General features: G+C 44.6%; 1 protein-coding gene across 1 annotated transcript in view; it reads left to right on the forward strand.

Moving 5' to 3' along the window:
- Nucleotides 1–17,387, forward strand: part of TPP1 (tripeptidyl peptidase 1) — a 35,111-nt gene extending 17,724 nt beyond the window's left edge. Inside the window, exons 4-13 of the mRNA XM_069969282.1 lie at nt 3,991–4,141; nt 4,222–4,343; nt 5,140–5,318; nt 13,693–13,891; nt 14,027–14,215; nt 14,703–14,775; nt 14,882–15,002; nt 15,082–15,240; nt 15,735–15,869; nt 16,220–17,387. Coding sequence (XP_069825383.1) covers nt 3,991–4,141; nt 4,222–4,343; nt 5,140–5,318; nt 13,693–13,891; nt 14,027–14,215; nt 14,703–14,775; nt 14,882–15,002; nt 15,082–15,240; nt 15,735–15,869; nt 16,220–16,354 — 1,463 coding nt within the window. The 3' untranslated portion in view covers nt 16,355–17,387. The remainder of the gene's footprint in view (nt 1–3,990; nt 4,142–4,221; nt 4,344–5,139; nt 5,319–13,692; nt 13,892–14,026; nt 14,216–14,702; nt 14,776–14,881; nt 15,003–15,081; nt 15,241–15,734; nt 15,870–16,219) is intronic.
- The last annotated feature ends 5,459 nt before the right edge of the window (nt 17,388–22,846 follow it).

Here is a 22,846-nt window from a genome sequence, read left to right on the forward strand (position 1 = left end):
TGTGTATGTATATGCTGTATGTGTATGCTGTATATGTTTGTGTATGTATATGCTGTATATGTATGCTGTATATGTATGTGTGTATGCTGTATATGTATGTGTATGCTGTATATGTATATGTATGTGTATATGTATGCTGTATGTGTAAATGTATATGCTGTATGTGTATGTGTGTATGCTGTATATGTATATGTATATGTATGTGTATATGTATGCTGTATGTGTAAATGTATATGCTGTATGTGTATGTGTGTATGCTGTATATGTATGTGTGTATGCTGTATATCTATGTGTATATGTATGATGTATATGTATGTGTGTATCATGTATATGTATGTGTATGTATATGCTTTATATGTATGTGTATGTGTGTATGCTGTATATGTGTGTGTATGCTGTATATGTATGTGTATGTGTGTATGCTGTATATGTATGTGTATGTGTGTATGCTGTATGTGTATGTGTGTATGCTGTATATGTATGTATATGCTGTATATATATGCTGTATATGTATGTGTGTATGCTGTATATGTATATGTATGTGTATGCTGTATATGAATGCTGTATGTGTAAATGTATATGCTGTATGTGTATGTGTGTATGCTGTATATGTATGTGTATGCTGTATATGTATATGTATGTGTATGCTGTATATGTATGCTGTATGTGTATGCTGTATATGTATGTGTAAGCTGTATGTGTATGCTGTATATGTATGTGTGTATGCTGTATATGTGTATGCTGTATATGTATGTGTGTATGCTGTATATGTATGTGTATGCTGTATATGTATGTGTGTATGCTGTATATGTATGTGTGTATGCTGTATATGTATGTGTATGCTGTATATGTATATGTATGTGTATATGTATGCTGTATGTGTAAATGTATATGCTGTATGTGTATGTGTGTATGCTGTATATGTATATGTATATGTATGTGTATATGTATGCTGTATGTGTAAATGTATATGCTGTATGTGTATGTGTGTATGCTGTATATGTATGTGTGTATGCTGTATATCTATGTGTATATGTATGATGTATATGTATGTGTGTATCATGTATATGTATGTGTATGTATATGCTTTATATGTATGTGTATGTGTGTATGCTGTATATGTGTGTGTATGCTGTATATGTATGTGTATGTGTGTATGCTGTATATGTATGTGTATGTGTGTATGCTGTATGTGTATGTGTGTATGCTGTATATGTATGTATATGCTGTATATATATGCTGTATATGTATGTGTGTATGCTGTATATGTATATGTATGTGTATGCTGTATATGAATGCTGTATGTGTAAATGTATATGCTGTATGTGTATGTGTGTATGCTGTATATGTATGTGTATGCTGTATATGTATATGTATGTGTATGCTGTATATGTATGCTGTATGTGTATGCTGTATATGTATGTGTAAGCTGTATGTGTATGCTGTATATGTATGTGTGTATGCTGTATATGTGTATGCTGTATATGTATGTGTGTATGCTGTATGCTGTATGTGTATGCTGTATGTGTATGCTGTATATGTATGTGTATGCTGTATATGTATGGGTATGCTGTATATGTATGTGTATGCTGTATATGTATGTGTATGCTGTATATGTATGTGTGTATGCTGTATGTGTATGCTGTATATGTATGTGTGTATGCTGTATGTGTATGTGTGTATGCTGTATATGTATGTGTGTATGCTGTATATGTATGTTTGTATGCTGTATGTGTATGTGTGTATGCTGTATGTGTATGTGTGTATGCTGTATATGTATGTGTGTATGCTGTATGTGTATGTGTGTATGCTGTATGTGTATGTGTGTATGCTGTATGTGTATGTGTGTATGCTGTATGTGTATGTGTGTATGCTGTATATGTATGTGTGTATGCTGTATGTGTATGTGTGTATGCTGTATGTGTATGCTGTATGTGTATATGTATGCTGTATATGTATGTGTATGCTGTATATGTATGTGTATATGTATGTGTATGCGGTATATGTATGTGTATGCTGTATGTGTATGCTGTATATGTATGTGTGTATGCTGTATGTGTATGTGTGTATGCTGTATATGTATGTGTATATGTATGTGTATGCTGTATGTGTGTATGCTGTTTATGTATATGTATGTGTATGCTGTATATGTATGGTGTGTATGTGTATGTATGCTGTATGTGTATGCTGTATATGTATGTGTGTATGTGTATGCTGTATGTGTATGTGTATATGTGTATATGGTGTGTATGTATGTGTATGCTGTATGTGTGTATGCTGTATATGTATGTGTATGCTGTATATGTATGGTGTGTATGTGTATGTATGCTGTATGTGTGTGCTGTATATGTATGTGTGTATGCTGTATGTGTATGCTGTATATATATGTGTATGTGTATATGTGTGTATGGTGTGTATGTATGTGTATGCTGTATGTGTGTATGCTGTATATGTATGGTGTGTATGTGTATGTATGCTGTATGTATATGCTGTATATGTATGTGTGTATGCTGTATGTGTATGCTGTATATGTGTGTATGGTGTGTATGTATGTGTATGCTGTATGTGTGTATGCTGTATATGTATGTGTATGCTGTATATGTATGCTGTATGTGTATATGTATATGCTGTATGTGTGTATGCTGTATGTGTGTATGCTGTATATGTATATGTATGTGTATGCTGTATTTGTATGGTGTGTATGTGTATGTATGCTGTATGTGTATGCTGTATATGTATGTGTGTATGCTGTATGTGTATGCTGTATATGTATGTGTATATGTTTGTATCGTGTGTATGTATGTGTATGCTGTATATGTATGTGTGTATGCTGTATATGTATGTGTATGCTGTATATGTATGTGTATGCGGTATATGTATGTGTATGCTGTATGTGTATGCTGTATATGTATGTGTGTATGCTGTATATGTATATGCTGTATGTGTGTATGCTGTATGTGTATAATGTATATGTATGTGTATGCTGTATATGTATGGTGTGTATGTGTATGTATGCTGTATGTATATGCTGTATATGTATGTGTGTATGCTGTATGTGTATGCTGTATATGTATGTGTATATGTTTGTATCGTGTGTATGTATGTGTATGCTGTATATGTATGTGTGTATGCTGTATATGTATGTGTATGCTGTATATGTATGTGTATGCGGTATATGTATGTGTATGCTGTATATGTATATGCTGTATGTGTGTATGCTGTATGTGTATGGTGTATATGTATGTGTATGCTGTATATGTATGGTGTGTATGTGTATGTATGCTGTATGTATATGCTGTATATGTATGTGTGTATGCTGTATGTGTATGCTGTATATGTATGTGTATATGTGTGTATGGTGTGTATGTATGTGTATGCTGTATGTGTGTATGCTGTATATGTATGTGTATGCTGTATGTGTATATGTATATGCTGTATGTGTGTATGCTGTATATGTATATGTATGTGTATGCTGTATATGTATGGTGTGTATGTGTATGTATGCTGTATGTGTATGCAATATATGTATGTGTGTATGCTGTATGTGTATGCTGTATATGTATGTGTATATGTTTGTATCGTGTGTATGTATGTGTATGCTGTATATGTATGTGTGTATGCTGTATATGTATGCGTATGCTATGGTGTGTATGTGTATGTATGCTGTATGTATATGCTGTATATGTATGTGTGTATGCTGTATGTGTATGCTGTATATGTATGTGTATATGTGTGTATGGTGTGTATGTATGAGGTGCGTGCTGTATAACAGTATATGTAGTGAATGTTCATACAGACAGCATTGCCTGTGTACATGGAGCCTATATGGCAGCATTTCTTACATACCATGGAGCAGCCAGTATCCGGCCCCCGGGGCCCCTACTAAGATTTGCCCCATGACAGGATTACCGTCCCTCTGGCAGGAGAGGTGTTAGGGACCCCAGGTCTCTGTATAGGAGTTTGTGACATCATCTCTGGCGCCCCCCGCAGGTCACTTTCTGTCCCTGGAGGAGCTCCGGGTCCTTGTGCAACCATCAGAGGAAACCCTGAGGACGGTGAGGACCTGGCTGGAGAAACACGGTGTGGTGGACTGCGATGGTATCCTCACCAGAGACTTCTTACAGTGCCGGACAGATGCCAGGTGAGTGCCCCCCATCCCAACAACGTCTGTACAACGTCCCTCCCAGTACACACTGACCACTACTACATCAATACTTACAGAACCGCTGAGGAGCTGCTGCCCGGCGCCCGCTTCATCCGCTACAGCAACGGAGACAAAAGTGTTGTCCGATCAGCCTCCCCGTACTCTCTGGATCCAGAGGTCGCCCCACACATCGATTTTGGTGAGGGGAACCATTAAGAGGATAGTCAGACGTGGCAGAGGATGGGAGGAAGGCCGGTTGTATTGCAGAAGGAGAAGATGGCCGCTCACAGTGCGGGGGGGGGGGGGATAGCCGCTCACAGTGCAGGGGGGAGGGAGGATAGCCGCTAACAGTGCAGGGGGGAGGATAGCCGCTCACAGTGCAGGGGGGAGGGAGGATAGCCGCTCACAGTGCAGGGGGGGGGATGATCGGTCACAGTGCAGGGGGGGGGGATGATCGGTCACAGTGCAGGGGGGGGGATGATCGGTCACAGTGCAGGGGGGGGGATAGCTGCTCACAGTGCAGGGGGGGGAGGATAGCCGCTCACAGTGCAGGGGGGAGGGAGAATAGCCGCTCACAGTGCAGGGGGGAGGGAGAATAGCCGCTCACAGTGCAGGGGGGAGGGAGGATAGCCGCTCACAGTGCAGGGGGGAGGGAGGATAGCCGCTCACAGTGCAGGGGGGAGGGAGGATAGCCGCTCACAGTGCAGGGGGGGGGGATGATCGGTCACAGTGCAGGGGGGAGGGAGGATAGCCGCTCACAGTGCAGGGGGGAGGGAGGATAGCCGCTCACAGTGCAGGGGGGGGGGATGATCGGTCACAGTGCAGGGGGGGGATGATCGGTCACAGTGCAGGGGGGGGGAGGATAGCCGCTCACAGTGCAGGAGTACAGGGTAGATGTATATTGTATTGGTGATTTGTAATACATTACTGGGGGGGCGGGTAGCATCAAGACGTTGTGATGTTTTTGACATATCTGACATCTTCCCTTTTCCTAGTGGGAGGACTTCACCGATTTCCACAAGAGCAGAAATTACTAAGACGTGAGAACGGCAAAAGAGAGAGAATGAGTGCAGGATTTCACCTGGGTGTCACCCCGTCCGTGCTGCGTCAGCGATACAACCTGTCCACCAGTGATGTGGGGACACACCCTAACAACAGCCAGGCCTGTGCCCAGGTACCTGCTCCACCCAGTGTGCCCCCGGCCCCATAACATAGTCCCAGCAGAGTGCTGTCACAAGAGCTTAGTTTCCGTCACTGTACACACATTGCAGCATGCCCCCAACACCTACACCCAGTAACAGCTATAATAGGGTGTATAATGACACTACACCTACACCCAGTAACAGCTATAATAGGGTGTACAATGACACTACACCTACACCCTGTAACAGCTATAATAGGGTGTACAATAACACTACACCTACACCAAGTAATAGCTATAATTATGTGTACAATGACACTACACCTACACCCAGTAATAGCTATAATGGTGTGTACAATGACACTACACCTACACCCAGTAACAGCTACAATGGGGTGTACAAAAACTACACCCACACCCTGTAACAGCTATAATGGGGTGTACAATGACACTACACCTACACCCTGTAACAGCTATAATGGGGTGTACAATGACACTACACCTACACCCTGTAACAGCTATAATGGGGTGTACAATGACACTACACCTACACCCAGTAATAGCTATAATAGGGTGTACAATAACACTACAACTACACCCTGTAATAGCTATAATGGGGTGTGCAATGACACTATACCTACACCCTGTAACAGCTATAATGGGGTGTGCAATGACACTACACCCACACCCTGTAATATCTATAATGGGGTGTACAATGACATTACACCTACACCCTGTAACAGCTATAATGGGGTGTACAATGACACTACACCTACACCCAGTAATAGCTATAGTGGGGTGTACAATGACACTACACCTACACCCAGTAATAGCTATAATGGGGTGTACAATAACACTACACCTACACCCGGTAATAGCTATAATGGGGTGTACAATAACACTACACCTACACCCAGTAATAGCTATAATGGGGTGTACAATAACACTACACCCAGTAATAGCTATAATGGGGTGTACAATGACACTACACCTACATTCAGTAACAGCTATAATGGGGTGTACAATAACACTACACCTACATTCAGTAACAGCTATAATGGGGTGTACAATAACACTACAGCTACAACCAGTAATAGCTATAATGGGGTGTGCAATAACACTACACCTACACCCTGTAACAGCTATAATGGGGTGTACAATAACACTACACCTACACCCAGTAATAGCTATAATGGGGTGTACAATAACACTACACCTACACCCAGTAATAGCTATAATGGGGTGTGCAATGACACTACACCCACACCCTGTAACAGCTATAATTGGGTGTACAATGACACTACACCTACACCCAGTAATAGCTATAATGGGGTGTACAATGACACTACACCTACACCCAGTAATAGCTATAATGGGGTGTACAATGACACTACACCTACACCCAGTAATAGCTATAAAGGGGTGTACAATGACACTACACCTACACCCAGTAATAGCTATAATGGGGTGTACAATAACACTACACCCTGTAACAGCTATAATGGGGTGTACATTGACACTACACCTACTCCCAGTAATAGCTATAATGGGGTGTACAATGACACTACACCTACACCCAGTAATAGCTATAATGGGGTGTACAATGGCATTACATCTACACCCTGTAATAGCTATAATGGGGTGTACAATGACACTACACCCACACCCTGTAATAGCTATAATGGGGTGTACAAAAACACTGCACCTGCACCCTGTAACAGCTATAATGGGGTGTACAATGACACTACACCTACACCCAGTAATAGCTATAATGGGGTGTACAATAACACTACAACTACACCCAGTAACAACTATAATGGGGTGTACAATAACACTACTCCCACACCCTGTATTAGCTATAATGGGGTGTACAATGACACTACACCTACACCCAGTAATAGCTATAATGGGGTGTACAATAACACTACACCTACACCCTGTAACAGCTATAATGGGGTGTACAATGACACTACACCTGCACCCAGTAACAGCTATAATGGGGTGTACAATAATACTACACCTGCACCCAGTAATAGCTATAATGGGGTGTACAATGACACTACACCTACACCCAGTAATAGCTATAATGGGGTGTACAATAACACTACAACTACACCCAGTAACAACTATAATGGGGTGTACAATAACACTACTCCCACACCCTGTATTAGCTATAATGGGGTGTACAATGACACTACACCTACACCCAGTAATAGCTATAATGGGGTGTACAATAACACTACACCTACACCCTGTAATAGCTATAATGTGGTGTACAATGACACTACACCTACACCCAGTAATAGCTATAATGGGGTGTACAATAACACTACACCTACACCCAGTAACAACTATAATGGGGTGTACAAAAACACTACACCTACACCCTGTAACAGCTATAATGGGGTGTACAATAACACTACACCTGCACCCAGTAACAGCTATAATGGGGTGTACAATGACACTACACCTACACCCAGTAATAGCTATAATGGGGTGTACAATAACACTACACCTACACCCAGTAACAACTATAATGGGGTGTACAATAACACTACACCTACACCCAGTAACAACTATAATGGGGTGTACAATAACACTACACCTACACCCAGTAACAACTATAATGGGGTGTACAATGACAGTACACCTACACCCAGTAATAGCTATAATGGGGTGTACAATAACACTACACCTACACCCTGTAACAGCTATAATGGGGTGTACAATAACACTACACCCAGTAATAGCTATAATGGGGTGTACAATAACACTATACCTAGTAATAGCTATAATGGGGTGTACAATGACACTACACCTGCACCCAGTATCAGCTATAATGGGGTGTACAATAACACTACAGCTACACCCTGTAACAGCTATAATGGGGTGTACAATGACACTACACCTGCACCCAGTATCAGCTATAATGGGGTTTACAATAACACTACACCTACACCCTGTAACAGCTATAATGGGGTGTACAATAACACTACATCTACACCCAGTAACAGCTATAATAGGGTGTGCAATGACCCTACACCCACACCCTGTAATATCTATAATGGGGTGTACAATGACACTACACCTACACCCAGTAACAGCTATAATGGGGTGTACAATAACACTACAGCTACACCCAGTAATAGCTATAATGTGGTGTACAATGACACTACACCTACACCCAGTAACAGCTATAATGGGGTGTACAATAACACTACACCCACACCCTGTATTAGCTATAATGGGGTGTACAATGACACTACACCTACACCCAGTAATAGCTATAATGGGGTGTACAATAACACTACACCTACACCCAGTAATAGCTATAATGGGGTGTACAATAACACTACACCTGCACCCAGTATCAGCTATAATGGGGTGTACAATAACACTACACCTACACCCAGTAATAGCTATAATGGGGTGTACAATAACACTACACCTACACCCTGTAATAGCTATAATGGGGTGTGCAATAACACTACACCTACACCCTGTAACAGCTATAATGGGGTGTACAATAACACTACACCTACACCCAGTAATAGCTATAATGGGGTGTACAATGGCATTACATCTACACCCTGAAATAGCTATAATGGGGTGTACAATAACACTACACCCACACCCTGTATTAGCTATAATGGGGTGTACAATGACACTACACCTACACCCAGTAACAGCTATAATGGGGTGTACAATAACACTACAGCTACACCCAGTAATAGCTATAATGTGGTGTACAATGACACTACACCTACACCCAGTAACAGCTATAATGGGGTGTACAATAACACTACACCCACACCCTGTATTAGCTATAATGGGGTGTACAATGACACTACACCTACACCCAGTAATAGCTATAATGGGGTGTACAATAACACTACACCTACACCCAGTAATAGCTATAATGGGGTGTACAATAACACTACACCTGCACCCAGTATCAGCTATAATGGGGTGTACAATAACACTACACCTACACCCAGTAATAGCTATAATGGGGTGTACAATAACACTACACCTACACCCTGTAATAGCTATAATGGGGTGTGCAATAACACTACACCTACACCCTGTAACAGCTATAATGGGGTGTACAATAACACTACACCTACACCCAGTAATAGCTATAATGGGGTGTGCAATAACACTACACTACACCCTGTAACAGCTATAATGGGGTGTACAATGACACTACATCTACACCCTGTAATAGCTATAATGGGGTGTGCAATGACACTACACCCACACCCTGTAATATCTATAATGGGGTGTACAATGACACTACACCTACACCCTGTAATAGCTATAATGGGGTGTACAATAACACTACACCTACACCCAGTAATAGCTATAATGGGGTGTACAATGACACTACACCTACACCCTGTAACAGCTATAATGGGGTGTACAATAACACTACACCCACACCCTGTAACAGCTATAATGGGGTGTACAATAACACTACACCTGCACCCAGTAACAGCTATAATGGGGTGTACAATGACACTACACCTACACCCTGTAACAGCTATAATGGGGTGTACAATAACACTACACCCTGTAACAGCTATAATGGTGTGTACAATTACACTACACCTACACCCAGTAATAGCTATAATGGGGTGTACAATAACACTACACCTACACCCAGTAATAGCTATAATGGGGTTTACAATGACACTACACCTACACCCTGTAACAACTATAATGGGGTGTACAATGACACTATATCTACACCCAGTAATAGTTATAATGGGGTGTACAATGACACTACACCTACACCCAGTAATAGTTATAATGGGGTGTACAATGACACTACACCTACACCCAGTAATAGCTATAATGGGGTGTGCAATAACACTACAGCTACACCCTGTAACAGCTATAATGGGGTGTACAATGACACTATACCTACACCCTGTAACAGCTATAATGGGGTGTACATTGACACTACACCTACTCCCAGTAATAGTTATAATGGGGTGTACAATGACACTACACCTACACCCGGTAATAGCTATAATGGGGTGTACAATAACACTACACCTACACCCTGTAACAGCTATAATGGGGTGTACAATAACACTACACCTTGTAACTGTTCAGGAAGGATTTTATCTGGTAACTTCTCTTACCTGCTGGATGACGTCCACAGTTCTAGAAGCCATTTGTAGTCAGCCGGGTGGGATGTCCCATCTCTCTTCCTGGCATGGAGGGGAGAGTGTGTCTTCTAATGTCCCAGCTGGTCTGGATACTACATGAATCCCTTCGTATAGTATTTTGTTAGTATAGGATCCTCCCTTACTGGGGGTAAATCTAAATGAATGATCTGTATTTGTGAGAATTGTGGACTGAACCTTGTAACTGTGCTTTTTCTATTGTCCTTATCCAATAAGAGCTCCTCTCTGTTCCTCCTATTACATGTCCTCTCCACCATCCATTCCTTGTATCCTCTCTCTAGTAATCTCTGTAGATCTCATGCCAACCATAGGACTAGCAATAAGTGAGTCCAGCTCCCAGCAGAGTCCTGCCACAAGAGCTTCAATTCTTAGGGTACTAACACCACTACTGGTGTTCCTTCCAATATTAGGTCTAATAAGACCATAGTACTATGATGAATGATCGGACTTGGTGTCTCTTCCAATATTAGGTCCAAGAAGACCATAGTACTATGATGAATGGTCGGACTTGGTGTCTCTTCCAATATTAGGTCCAAGAAGACCATAGTACTATGATGAATGATCGGACCTGGTGTCCCTTCCAATATTAGGTCCAAGAAGACCATAGTACTATGATGAATGGTTGGACCTGGTGTCCCTTCTTTTGTTAGGTCCAAGAAGACCATAGTACTATGATGAATGGTCGGACCTGAGGTCCCTTCTATTGTTAGGTCCAAGAAGACCATAGTACTATGATGAATGGTCGGACTTGGTGTCTCTTCCAATATTAGGTCCAAGAAGACCATAGTACTATGATGAATGATCTGACCTGGTGTCTCTTCCAATATTAGGTCCAAGAAGACCATAGTACTATGATAAATGGTTGGACCTGGTGTCCCTTCCAGTGTTAGGTCCAAGAAGACCATAGTACTATGATGAATGATCTGACCTGGTGTCCCTTTCAGTGTTAGGTCCAAGAAGACCATAGTACTATGATGAATGGTTGGACCTGGTGTCCCTTTCAGTGTTAGGTCCAAGAAGATTATAGTACTATGATGAATGGTCGGACCTGAGGTCCCTTCTATTGTTAGGTCCAAGAAGACCATAGTACTATGATGAATGATCTGACCTGGTGTCTCTTCCAATATTAGGTCCAAGAAGACCATAGTACTATGATGAATGATCTGACCTGGTGTCTCTTCCAATATTAGGTCCAAGAAGACCATAGTACTATGATGAATGTTTGGACCTGGTGTCCCTTCCAGTGTTAGGTCCAAGAAGACCATAGTACTATGATAAATGGTTGGACCTGGTGTCCCTTCCAGTGTTAGGTCCAAGAAGACCATAGTACTATGATGAACGGTCGCCGTAAATTGCAGATTCCACATATTTCAGAAGCAGATCCAGATTCGACATCTCTCTGCTCCATACAACGTACACATCCATTCCCCACACATTAGCCATGCAGGCATTAGACTTCCACTTACAGACCCACAGCAGCTATGATCCAGACTTCATCTCCTTCATCAAAATGGTGACCTGGTTTCTGATGACATCATTTATCTGCTCAGGACATTATTACTTACAGCTAAGTGCTGTCCATGGGCGCTAAATATTCTCCTTCTCTTGCCAGTCTGACTGTGACCTTCTGGAAATACAAATACTGTATATATGTATCCAATACCTTTCTACGCTCCATACAATGGTATGGGAGATACATCGATGACCTCTTGAGTGTATGGAGCCGAGAGATGTTGGATCTGTTTCTGAAATACGTGGACTTTGAAATTCATGGCGACCATTCATCATAGTACTATGGTCTTCTTGGACCTAATATTGGACGGGACACCAGGTCCGACCATTCATCATAGTACTATGGTCTTCTTGGACCTAACACTGAAAGGGACACCAGGTCCGATCATTTATCATAGTACTATGGTCTTCTTGGACCTAACACTGAAAGGGACACCAGGTCCAACCATTCATCATAGTACTATGGTCTTCTTGGACCTAACACTGAAAGGGACACCAGGTCCAACCATTCATCATAGTACTATGGTCTTCTTGGACCTAATATTGTATGGGACACCAGGTCAGATCATTCATCATAGTACTATGGTCTTCCTGGACCTAATATTGGAAGGGACACCAGGTCCGATCATTCATCATAGTACTATGGTCTTCCTGGACCTAACACTGAAAGGGACACCAGGTCCGATCATTCATCATAGTACTATGGTCTTCCTGGACCTAACACTGAAAGGGACACCAGGTCCGATCATTCATCATAGTACTATGGTCTTCTTGGACCTAATATTGGAAGGGACACCAGGTCAGATCATTCATCATAGTTCTATGGTCTTCTTGGACCTAATATTGGAAGGAACACCAGGTCCGATCATTCATCATAGTACTATGGTCTTCTTGGACCTAATATTGGAAGGGACACCAGGTCCTATCATTCATCATAGTACTATGGTCTTCTTCGACCTAATATTGGAAGGGACACCAGGTCCTATCATTCATCATAGTACTATGGTCTTCTTGGACCTAATATTGGAAGGGACACCAGGTCCTATCATTCATCATAGTACTATGGTCTTCCTAGACCTAACACTGAAAGGGACACCAGGTCCGATCATTCATCATAGTACTATGGTCTTCTTGGACCTAATATTGGAAGGGACACCAGGTCCTATCATTCATCATAGTACTATGGTCTTCTTGGACCTAATATTGGAAGGGACACCAGGTCAGATCATTCATCATAGTACTATGGTCTTCTTGGACCTAATATTGGAAGGAACACCAGTAGTGGTGTTAGTACCCTAAGAATTGAAGCTCGTGTGGCAGCACTCTGCTGGGAGCTGGACTCACTTATTGCTAGTCCTATGGTTGGCATGAGATCTCGTGTTGGGAAGCTCAGTGGAAGGGCTAAGCTCGTTTTTCCCGTTTTTTCAGTCATCCCATAACATACTGTATGTAGACGAGGCTGAGGATGAGCTGATATCATCTTTTCCTCTGTTCCAAAGATGGCAACATTAGGTTGTGTTCTCACTACCCCCATCCACCGCCATCACCACTCCATCTTATCTGTGTCCTTCAGAATTAACATCAATGTAGATGATAAAGGAAGGAGAACGACCCATAAACTTGAGAGGGGTTTGATGTGACCAACACGGACGGGCTGGGGTGTTAATTAGATGCCGACTCTCCTCTTCTTCTCGCCTCAGTTTTTAGAGCAGTATTTCCATCCTGCCGACCTCTCGGAGTTCATGAGCCTTTTTGGCAGAAGTTTTGATCACCGTTTGGAGGTGGATCACGTAGTGGGGCAGCAGGGAGGAGGAAGGGCTGGTCTGGAGGCCAGCTTGGATGTTGAGTACATCATGAGTACAGGCGCCAACATCTCAACCTGGGTGTTCAGCAACCCAGGTAAGTTCTATTATGTCTCCTACATTGTGTTTGGTCCTTGAGGTCACCCAGATGATCGTTATGATACAGACCGGAGAACCCATAGACCACACTTTATAACATCCATTATGTCAACGATGTGGTTGACCTCCTCAGGCCGTCACGAGTCCCAGGAACCTTTCCTAGACTGGATGTTACTGCTGAGTAACCTGTCCTCGCTCCCTTGGGTCCACACTATCAGCTACGGAGATGATGAAGACAGTCTGTCTGTGGCTTTTATGCAGAGAATCAATGTTGAGTTCATGAAGGCCGGAGCACGGGGCCTCACAATCCTCTTCGCATCAGGTACATGTAGATAGAAAACTATTCTTAAATCCTCATCATCTCTACAGTCTTGTGGAGTTCGACCTGTACCACAAATGAACTCTAGGCACCAAGTGACACAGATGTATAGAAGTAAAGTGTCAGCTTGCAATGATCACCTGTGATAGCCACTACTGTAAGGTAATCAAAGCAATGGAGTAAGAAGCCATTGGAGGCTGCCCCCCTCCAGGTAGAGGCCACTCTTATAGCCATCGGGGGGGGTATGACTCCAGGGCTGGAGGAAGAGAAATGCGCTGTATCGTGACAGTTCGGTGGCTCAGTGACTACCATGGCCTCTATAACCAGTTATCTATGGAGCGTGATGTGTAGCATGATAACCTTCAGACTGCTCCATAGTCCCGTGCAAGACGCCATTAGTCAAGGTAGCCGAGACAGGGAATAGGTCTTTAGATAATTTGCATTTAACAACTTCACTAACTATAACCAGACTTTGCCGACCCTTTTCCAGGTGATGACGGAGCCGGATGCAGACAAGTTTCTAAAGACAAAAATGTGTTCCGGCCAAGCTTCCCGGCCTCCAGGTGAGAGGATGGTGGGTCCCATACAGGTCATATATACAGTGTGTGTGTGGGGGGGGTGTCCTCCCGACTGACCTGACACTCGGAACCTTATCTTATCCCTTTGCAGCCCCTATGTGACCACTGTGGGTGGAACCTCTTTTAAGAATCCTTTCCAAGTGACATATGAGGTGACGGACTACATCAGTGGGGGAGGATTCAGCAATGTTTTTTTGATGCCTGACTACCAGGTAGGGTGCCATGATGTCCTGGACATTCTAATAATCTAGAGGTCAGATAATATATGGTTTCTCCTCCTCAATTCTGAAGGCTTCTGCTGTGTCAAAGTATTTCACGTCCTCTGTGAAGATACCACCGGAAAGTTACTACAATCGCAGTGGACGGGCGTATCCTGATGTGGCAGCACTGTCTGACAACTACTGGGTGGTGACTAATCGGGTTCCAATCCCTTGGGTGTCAGGAACCTCTGTAAGTATTGACATGAAGAGCTTCTGTCCACATTATGGCCATACTGCTGTCAATCTTCTGGGTGTAGAAGTCTATGAGAGCTCCGTTGTCACCCTATGCGCCATCACACAAGAAGACAACTAATCCCCAACCTTGGTTTCCCACTCTTTTCTCCACCTTCCAGTCAGTAACATTTGTTCTCATGTTGTGTCCCTCATCCTCCTGGGTTTCCTCCATGTGGCTTCTCCTCATACTCTTCATCTTAATTCCTTCTCTCCCTCCAATGTCTTTCTTCTGTTACCTCTGAAGTTGAGTGCAGAAGGTGTGGATTTGGTGACACCCTAGCCCTTGCGGTGATAATGGCGTAATGTCTCCTCTCCTGGTGCCATCTCCTCGCCTGCACTCCTAAGGTCTTCAGTGTGTCAAGTGCCGAGGCCACCGCTCTGTAACCATGCATCTGTGTTATTTTATGACAGTACTTGACGTAATTTTCCCCGTTTTGTGTCACATGACAGGCCTCCACTCCTGTGTTCGGTGGGATTCTGTCTCTAATAAATGACCAGCGGATAAAGAGAGGTCGCTCACCTTTGGGATTCTTGAACCCAGCGCTGTATCGTCTACATGAGAATGCCACCGCCGCCTTGTTTGACGTAAGTTGTAAAAGTCTCTTCCGGGGGGTTTGAGACCCCTTCTTACCCCTTGTATGGAGTGTATGTACATCAGGCAGGGGGCATCCATGTCCAATAAGACTCCATAGACCAGAGGCTTCTGTGCAGCCAGCCGGCCCTCTGCTCTCTACTGACTCCTATGATGGCCTCGACAGATGGGCAACTCTTCCCACTGGAGGAGATTCTACTCTGGCTGATAATCCTGTCATTCCTAGACTTATAGGGGTCAATAGGTGGCACTAGAGAGCAGGCTCTTTTCCTTTTGGAGTTCCTTTAACCATCCCCCCCCCTTCCCCCAAATGATCCCTGACGCCGTCTTTCCTCTCCCGCAGGTCACAGAAGGTTGTCACCTCTCTTGCTTTGATGACCTGGTACAGGCACAAGGATTCTGTGCAGCTCCCAGCTGGGACCCAGTGACTGGGTGGGGGACACCAAACTACCCCGAGTTACTGAAGTCCTTACTGTGAATATCAAGAGCGGAGGCCTCCAGGAAGCCGAGCCTCCCCAACCAAAAACCTAATTGAGCAGAATGATAATCGATAATCCTGTATCTATCCAGTGAGGAGACCTGTTGGTGTGGACAGGGGGAGCGGATGGGACTTGGTTTATGAAGGATCTGTAAACATAGAGAGCTGTCTGGAGTCAGCCCCCTCCTCGCCCTAGAGATGCTGCATACAAGATGCCACCCTACACACCTCCATCTAAGCACCGCCTGTCCTCACACACCCCTTGTGTGCCTCATCCCCAATAACCCGAGCCTTATAACCCACAAAGCTCCTGGACATGTCCAGTACAGATGGTTCCTGGTGCCTCTGTGTCCTGTATAAGAGCTGCACCCCATAGATGGTTCCTGGTGCCTCCGTGTCCAGCATAGATGGTTCCTGGGGCCTAAGTGTCCAGCATAGATGGTTCCTGGTGCTATCGTGTCCAGCATAGATGGTTCCTGGTGCCTCCGTGTCCAGCATAGATGGTTCCTGGTGCCTCCGTGTCCAGCATAGATGGTTCCTGGTGCCTCCGTGTCCAGCATAGATGGTTCCTGGTGCCTCCGTGTCCAGCATAGATGGTTTCTCGTGCCTCCGTGTCCAGCATAGATGGTTCCTGGTGTCTCCGTATCGGCTGTGGTGCTGTAGCTTGATCTCAGGGAATGCAGATATGCACATTATTATGCTAGTATAGTTCTGCTGTATAACCTCAGCCGATTGGGGTCACAAGACAGGTAAGGCCCTTCCATTCTGAACACAAGACCATGGCTATGTCGGACTGCAGAGCTGTGACTAGGACCAGACCAGGAGGCTTCATTACACGAGGGGTGGGCTGGATCCCAGCAAGGATGTCATGAAAGGGATATTGGTCACAAATACACGTGAGCCCTTGAGTGCTCACACAACACTGCCTGTCTATGCCAAAGGGGGTCAGGACTCGGGAGGGAAGGCTCGATCACACGCTCAACATTACTTTGCTTTTTGGATCGGATTCTAATAAAGTTTTTGCTTTCTATAATATGGCTACTTCTTGTCATAGTCGGGGGCATAATTACATGGAGCTGCCCTCTCCCATCCCCACATACACAACGTTGGGAAAGCTGCTGCCAGACCCCTCTATCCTCATCAGACTTCTCTGTGCACTCCTTCAGACCCCACTATGTGTGGTACTCGGCCAGTACTGTGATGTTTCTCCTGATGCCCCTTCTGGGTTGTTGTACAGGTGAGATGTTGGTAGCTGCTTTGGCTGGTTTGTTGTCCCCAAATGGTTGGTAACCTCTGGGAGTGTTGCGGGTCCCTTGGGCACTTGTCACAGTAACCTGGAGAGAACGCAGACCCACCCGGGATGTCAGTAGCGCCACTTACAAAAAGGGGAAAAATAACCCAAGGTAAACGGTGGTGTGCATGGTAAGTGCTTTGCAAAGAGAAAGAAGAGGAGAGGAGTGGCCAGAGGAGTCCTGCCCAATGTAGAATATGTGCTCTGCTGGAACAGGAGTGTAGATGAGACAAGATAAGTGATACTCGTACTCACATATAGTCTAACCGCCTTCTGCCCCCGTCCCAGGTGGGTAGCACAAGCCCCAGTCATCTGTTATCTGGGTGTATCAGGTTCCCGAGACTTCCCAGGCATCCTGCACTGTGCAGTAGGATACGTAGACCTTTACTCTGGTAGCTTTGTCCTACTAGGGTTAGTTCCTCTAGTAAGGAAGACCGCCCTGCACATTTTAGAAGGGTTCCTGGTGTGGGCTAGGGTTATCCTAGGTGGCTTCTCTCCCCTAAGGGGAACTTAGCACTGCATAGCTGTGGTAGTTGCCTGCATAAAAGTCTCTCTGAGAGCAAGCTTCTCACATGTCTATCCTCAATGAAAAACTAACCAGAGGCCGACTTTCTGCACCAGGTTAACTCATTCTACAGGGGTAATTCTAAACCCTTCTGTGAGTGGGGGGGCTGAGTGTGTGAGAGAAAGATAGGATAGGTTAGGAAAGAAGAGCACCTGTGCCTGGTCAGCATAGCATAAAACAATTAACCCTTGACTCTACCGCCGTGCACAGAAGACATAAAAAGTTGTGACACCTAGTGGAGAAAATAAAGTACTACATCTCCCACTGGTTAACCTGAGAGAAAACTTTACACAGGTGCCAAAGAACAGCACCTGTGCTGGGACACCACATATGCAGGGCCAATTCTAGCTTTTCAGCTTCCTGAGGCAAGAACTGAAATAGTGCCCCCCCCCCAATACTGGACTGAGATCATCATCATATAAACACCAAATAATACCGCCCCATAGTGACTATCATCGCCAATGTTACCACTACACAAGGGAGAAATACTGCCTCATCTTACACACACTCCCCCTGCTTATAACGACTCTGTATCCACCACCGCACCAAACTGCTGGTACCGTCCATATGAAGAGAGGAAGGGCCCCATTATTGAGGACAGTTATTGCGCGGAAAATCGTTCTATCATTCAAATTTAGATGATAATCGTCCTGTGTAATTGCCGGCAACGATCAAAATAATCACTTGTGTGTCAATCGTTGATTTAAATCTGACCCTAAAATCATTGTTAATAGTTTGCTGTAATTCCGCATCCGTTCACTAGTGGTTTAGTGTAGGGGTATGTGCACACTGAGCAATTCTTGCGGAATTCCACCGCAAAATACGTGTGAAAATCCGCCCGTTTAATGCAACATTGCTTCTTTCTATAGAGCAAATTGGGAATTCCGTCTGTGAACACTGAGGTAATTTCCGTCCGTAAAGGTTCATTTTTTGGGCGGATTGTGCTGGCGAAAATCCATAGAAGTCTATGGGAGGTAATGTCCGTGAGAATTGCTCAGTGTGCACATACCCTAATTCCGCATCAGTTTGCTAGTGGTACACTGTAATTCCGCATTCGTTGCTGTAATTCCGCATTCGTTTGTTAGTCATTCAGTGTTATTCCGCGTCCGTTTGTTAGTCATTCAGTGTTATTCCGCGTCCGTTCGCTAGTCGTTCACTGTAATTCTGCATCAGTTTGTTAGCCATTCAGAGTTATTCCGCGTCCGTTTATTAGTCAGTGTTATTCCGCGTCCGTTTATTACAGTGTTATTCCACGTCCGTTTATTAGTCATTCAGTGTTATTCCGCGTCCGTTTATTAGTCATTCAGTGTTATTCTGCATCCGTTTGTTAGTCATTCAGTGTTATTCCGCGTCCGTTCGCTAGTGTTTCAGTGTGATTCCGCATTTGTCTGTTAGTCATTCAGTGTTATTCCGCGTCCGTTCGCTAGTCGTTCACTGTAATTCTGCATCACTTTGTTAGTCATTCAGTGTTATTCCGCGTCCGTTTGTTAGTCATTCAGTGTTATTCCGCGTCCGTTTGTTAGTCATTCAGTGTTATTCCGCGTCCGTTTGTTAGTCATTCAGTGTTATTCCGCGTCCGTTTGTTAGTCATTCAGTGTTATTCCGCGTCCGTTCGCTAGTGTTTCAGTGTGATTCCGCATTTGTCTGTTAGTCATTCAGTGTTATTCCGCGTCCGTTCGCTAGTCGTTCACTGTAATTCTGCATCACTTTGTTAGTCATTCAGTGTTATTCCGCGTCCGTTTGTTAGTCATTCAGTGTTATTCCGCGTCCGTTTGTTAGTCATTGTGTTATTCTGCGTCCGTTTGTTAGTCATTCAGTGTTATTCCGCGTCCGTTTATTAGTTATTCAGTGTTATTCCGCGTCCGTTTGTTAGTCATTCAGTGTTATTCTGCGTCCGTTTGTTAGTCATTCAGTGTTATTCTGCGTCCGTTTGTTAGTCATTCAGTGTTATTCTGCGTCCGTTTGTTAGTCATTCAGTGTTATTCAGCGTCCGTTTGTTAGTCATTCAGTGTTATTCTGCGTCCGTTTGTTAGTCATTCAGTGTTATTCTGCGTCCGTTTGTTAGTCATTCAGTGTTATTCTGCGTCCGTTTGTTAGTCATTCAGTGTTATTCTGCGTCCGTTTGTTAGTCATTCAGTGTTATTCTGCGTCCGTTTGTTAGTCATTCAGTGTTATTCAGCGTCCGTTTGTTAGTCATTCAGTGTTATTCTGCGTCCGTTTGTTAGTCATTCAGTGTTATTCTGCGTCCGTTTGTTAGTCATTCAGTGTTATTCTGCGTCCGTTTATTAGTTATTCAGTGTTATTCCGCGTCCGTTTGTTAGTCATTCAGTGTTATTCTGCGTCCGTTTGCTAGTCGTTCAGTGTTATTCTGCGTCCGTTTGCTAGTCGTTCAGTGTTATTCTGCGTCCGTTCACTAGTCGTTCAGTGTAATTCCTGTAAGGGCTCATGCACACTGAGCAATAGACGAGGAATTGAAGAGGATAGATTTTCTGCTTGATTTTCTGCTCTGGCAGAATTGGAGCAGGATAGAAGCTGGATTTGAGCTGAATTCTAGCAGAATTTTAGGCAGAATTCAAGCCCAATTGACTTCTATAGGATTCCTCTAGCGGAATCCGCCCAAAAAAGTGACATGTCAATTCTTTGGCCCCATTCACACTGAGCAAGAAGGGCAGAATTCTGCGGCAGAGAGCTCCCATAGAGAATCCCGCCATGCTCAGTGTCCTGCTTTGAGTAAATGAGAGGGCGCTCGTGCGCATCTGCTTCCTCCCCTCTCCACTCAAAGATATGACATGTCACTTCTGTGAGCGGAGAGCAGCGGCAGCGGAGAAGCGTGCGCCCTCTCATTCACTCCAAGCAGGACACTGAGCATGGCGGGATTCTCTATGGGATTCTCTGCCGCGGAATTCCGCTGTTCTTGCTTAGTGTGTTATCATTCACAGATTCCACATTGTTAATTGTCATTGATCTCTGTGCACTCCTCCATCCTCCTCAGACTTCTCTGTGGTGTGACCCTATGGACGACTGGTCGCTTGGTCGGAATGGTAGGTTGTCATGACGCCAGTGACGGTTGGGCCTGTCAGTGACCTGCCGGGTGGTCGGTAGGGGAGTAGTGACCCACCCGGACTATCGGTACTGCCACCCACACAAAGGGGAGATGACCCGAGGATGTGATATCTACTGTGTAGGTGCCGGAACGGTGATCACCGAGTCCTGTTACCATAAATCAAGTCTCCTTTACTTCAGGAACACGTAGTACAAGATAACAGACTTCTGACTAGTCACAATCTGCCGTAAGAGCTTGTGGAGCAGAAAAGCTGTGCTGACCCAGGGTAGAAGTGTGCTCTGCCGGAACGTTAGAAGAAGTAGAATACTGACGAATACTTGAAAATAGAAGACTACTTGTGTCCGTGTTTCGACCTTTTGTTGTCACTGTACCACCTGTTTCCCTACAGTGTCGGGTGACAAAAGCCCCGGACCTTGTTACCCGAGTTGAACAAGGTGGCCAGGTTTACCTGGTTACACCTGCGCTGCGAGACAATACATAGGCTTGTAGCAACTTTGCTCTATCCAGATCAAGTCCTCATTTTTCAGGATACTGTCCTGCACTGTTAGAAATGTTCACAGTGTGGGTTGGGGTGATCTCTGACTTGTCCTCTCCTGGGTAGCACTAGGTTAGCACTGCATAGTAAAAGGCTGGGTATCTTTTCTCCTGCCAAGTGTCTCCATGTCTCCCATACGTCTGTCCACACACCAGACTAGACTACACTGGGGACTTGTTCTTTCATCCCTGACAGCGGACCTTGCGTAAGCCAGGGCCCAGCTTGACTACTGCAGGGACTGGCTTGTCTTGTGTCCTCTCTGCACAGGAACCTGACTAAGGGTCCTATTACACACAGCCATTTTTAATGACTAACAATAAACGATCACAAACGAGATTGTTTATCGTTAACCGGAAATCGTTCACCATGTTACACAAAACGATGGTCGTTATTGCGATCGTTACTATGATCGTTTATTCCTTCTGATCTCAGGAAACCAATAGACAATGTGCAATTACACTCAACGATTAGTGAAAAAATGCGGAACTTAGCGAACGAACGTGGAATTACAGCGAACGATTAACGATAATTTTAGGTTCAGATCTAAATCAATGATCAATGACATACGAACGATTTCTCGATCGTTGCAGGGAGAGGCGGCGGCAGCATGGATGGTGGAGGCAGGGAGAGGCGGCAGCAGCAGCATGGATGGTGGAGGCAGGGAGAGGCAGCAGCAGCATGGATGGTGGAGGCAGGGAGAGGCGGCAGCAGCAGCATGGATGGTGGAGGCAGGGAGAGGCAGCAGCAGCAGCATGGATGGTGGAGGCAGGGAGAGGCGGCGGCAGCATGGATGGTGGAGGCAGGGAGAGGCGGCAGCAGCAGCATGGATGGTGGAGGCAGGGAGAGGCGGCAGCAGCAGCATGGATGGTGGAGGCAGGGAGAGGCGGCTGCAGCATGGATGGTGGAGGCAGGGAGAGGCGGCTGCAGCATGGATGGTGGAGGCAGTAGCAGCAGCATGGATGGTGGAGGCAGGGAGAGGCGGCTGCAGCATGGATGGTGGAGGCAGGGAGAGGCGGCAGCAGCATGGATGGTGGAGG

This window comes from Dendropsophus ebraccatus, chromosome 5 (genome assembly GCF_027789765.1).
Source record: "Dendropsophus ebraccatus isolate aDenEbr1 chromosome 5, aDenEbr1.pat, whole genome shotgun sequence".
NCBI lineage: Eukaryota > Metazoa > Chordata > Amphibia > Anura > Hylidae > Dendropsophus > Dendropsophus ebraccatus.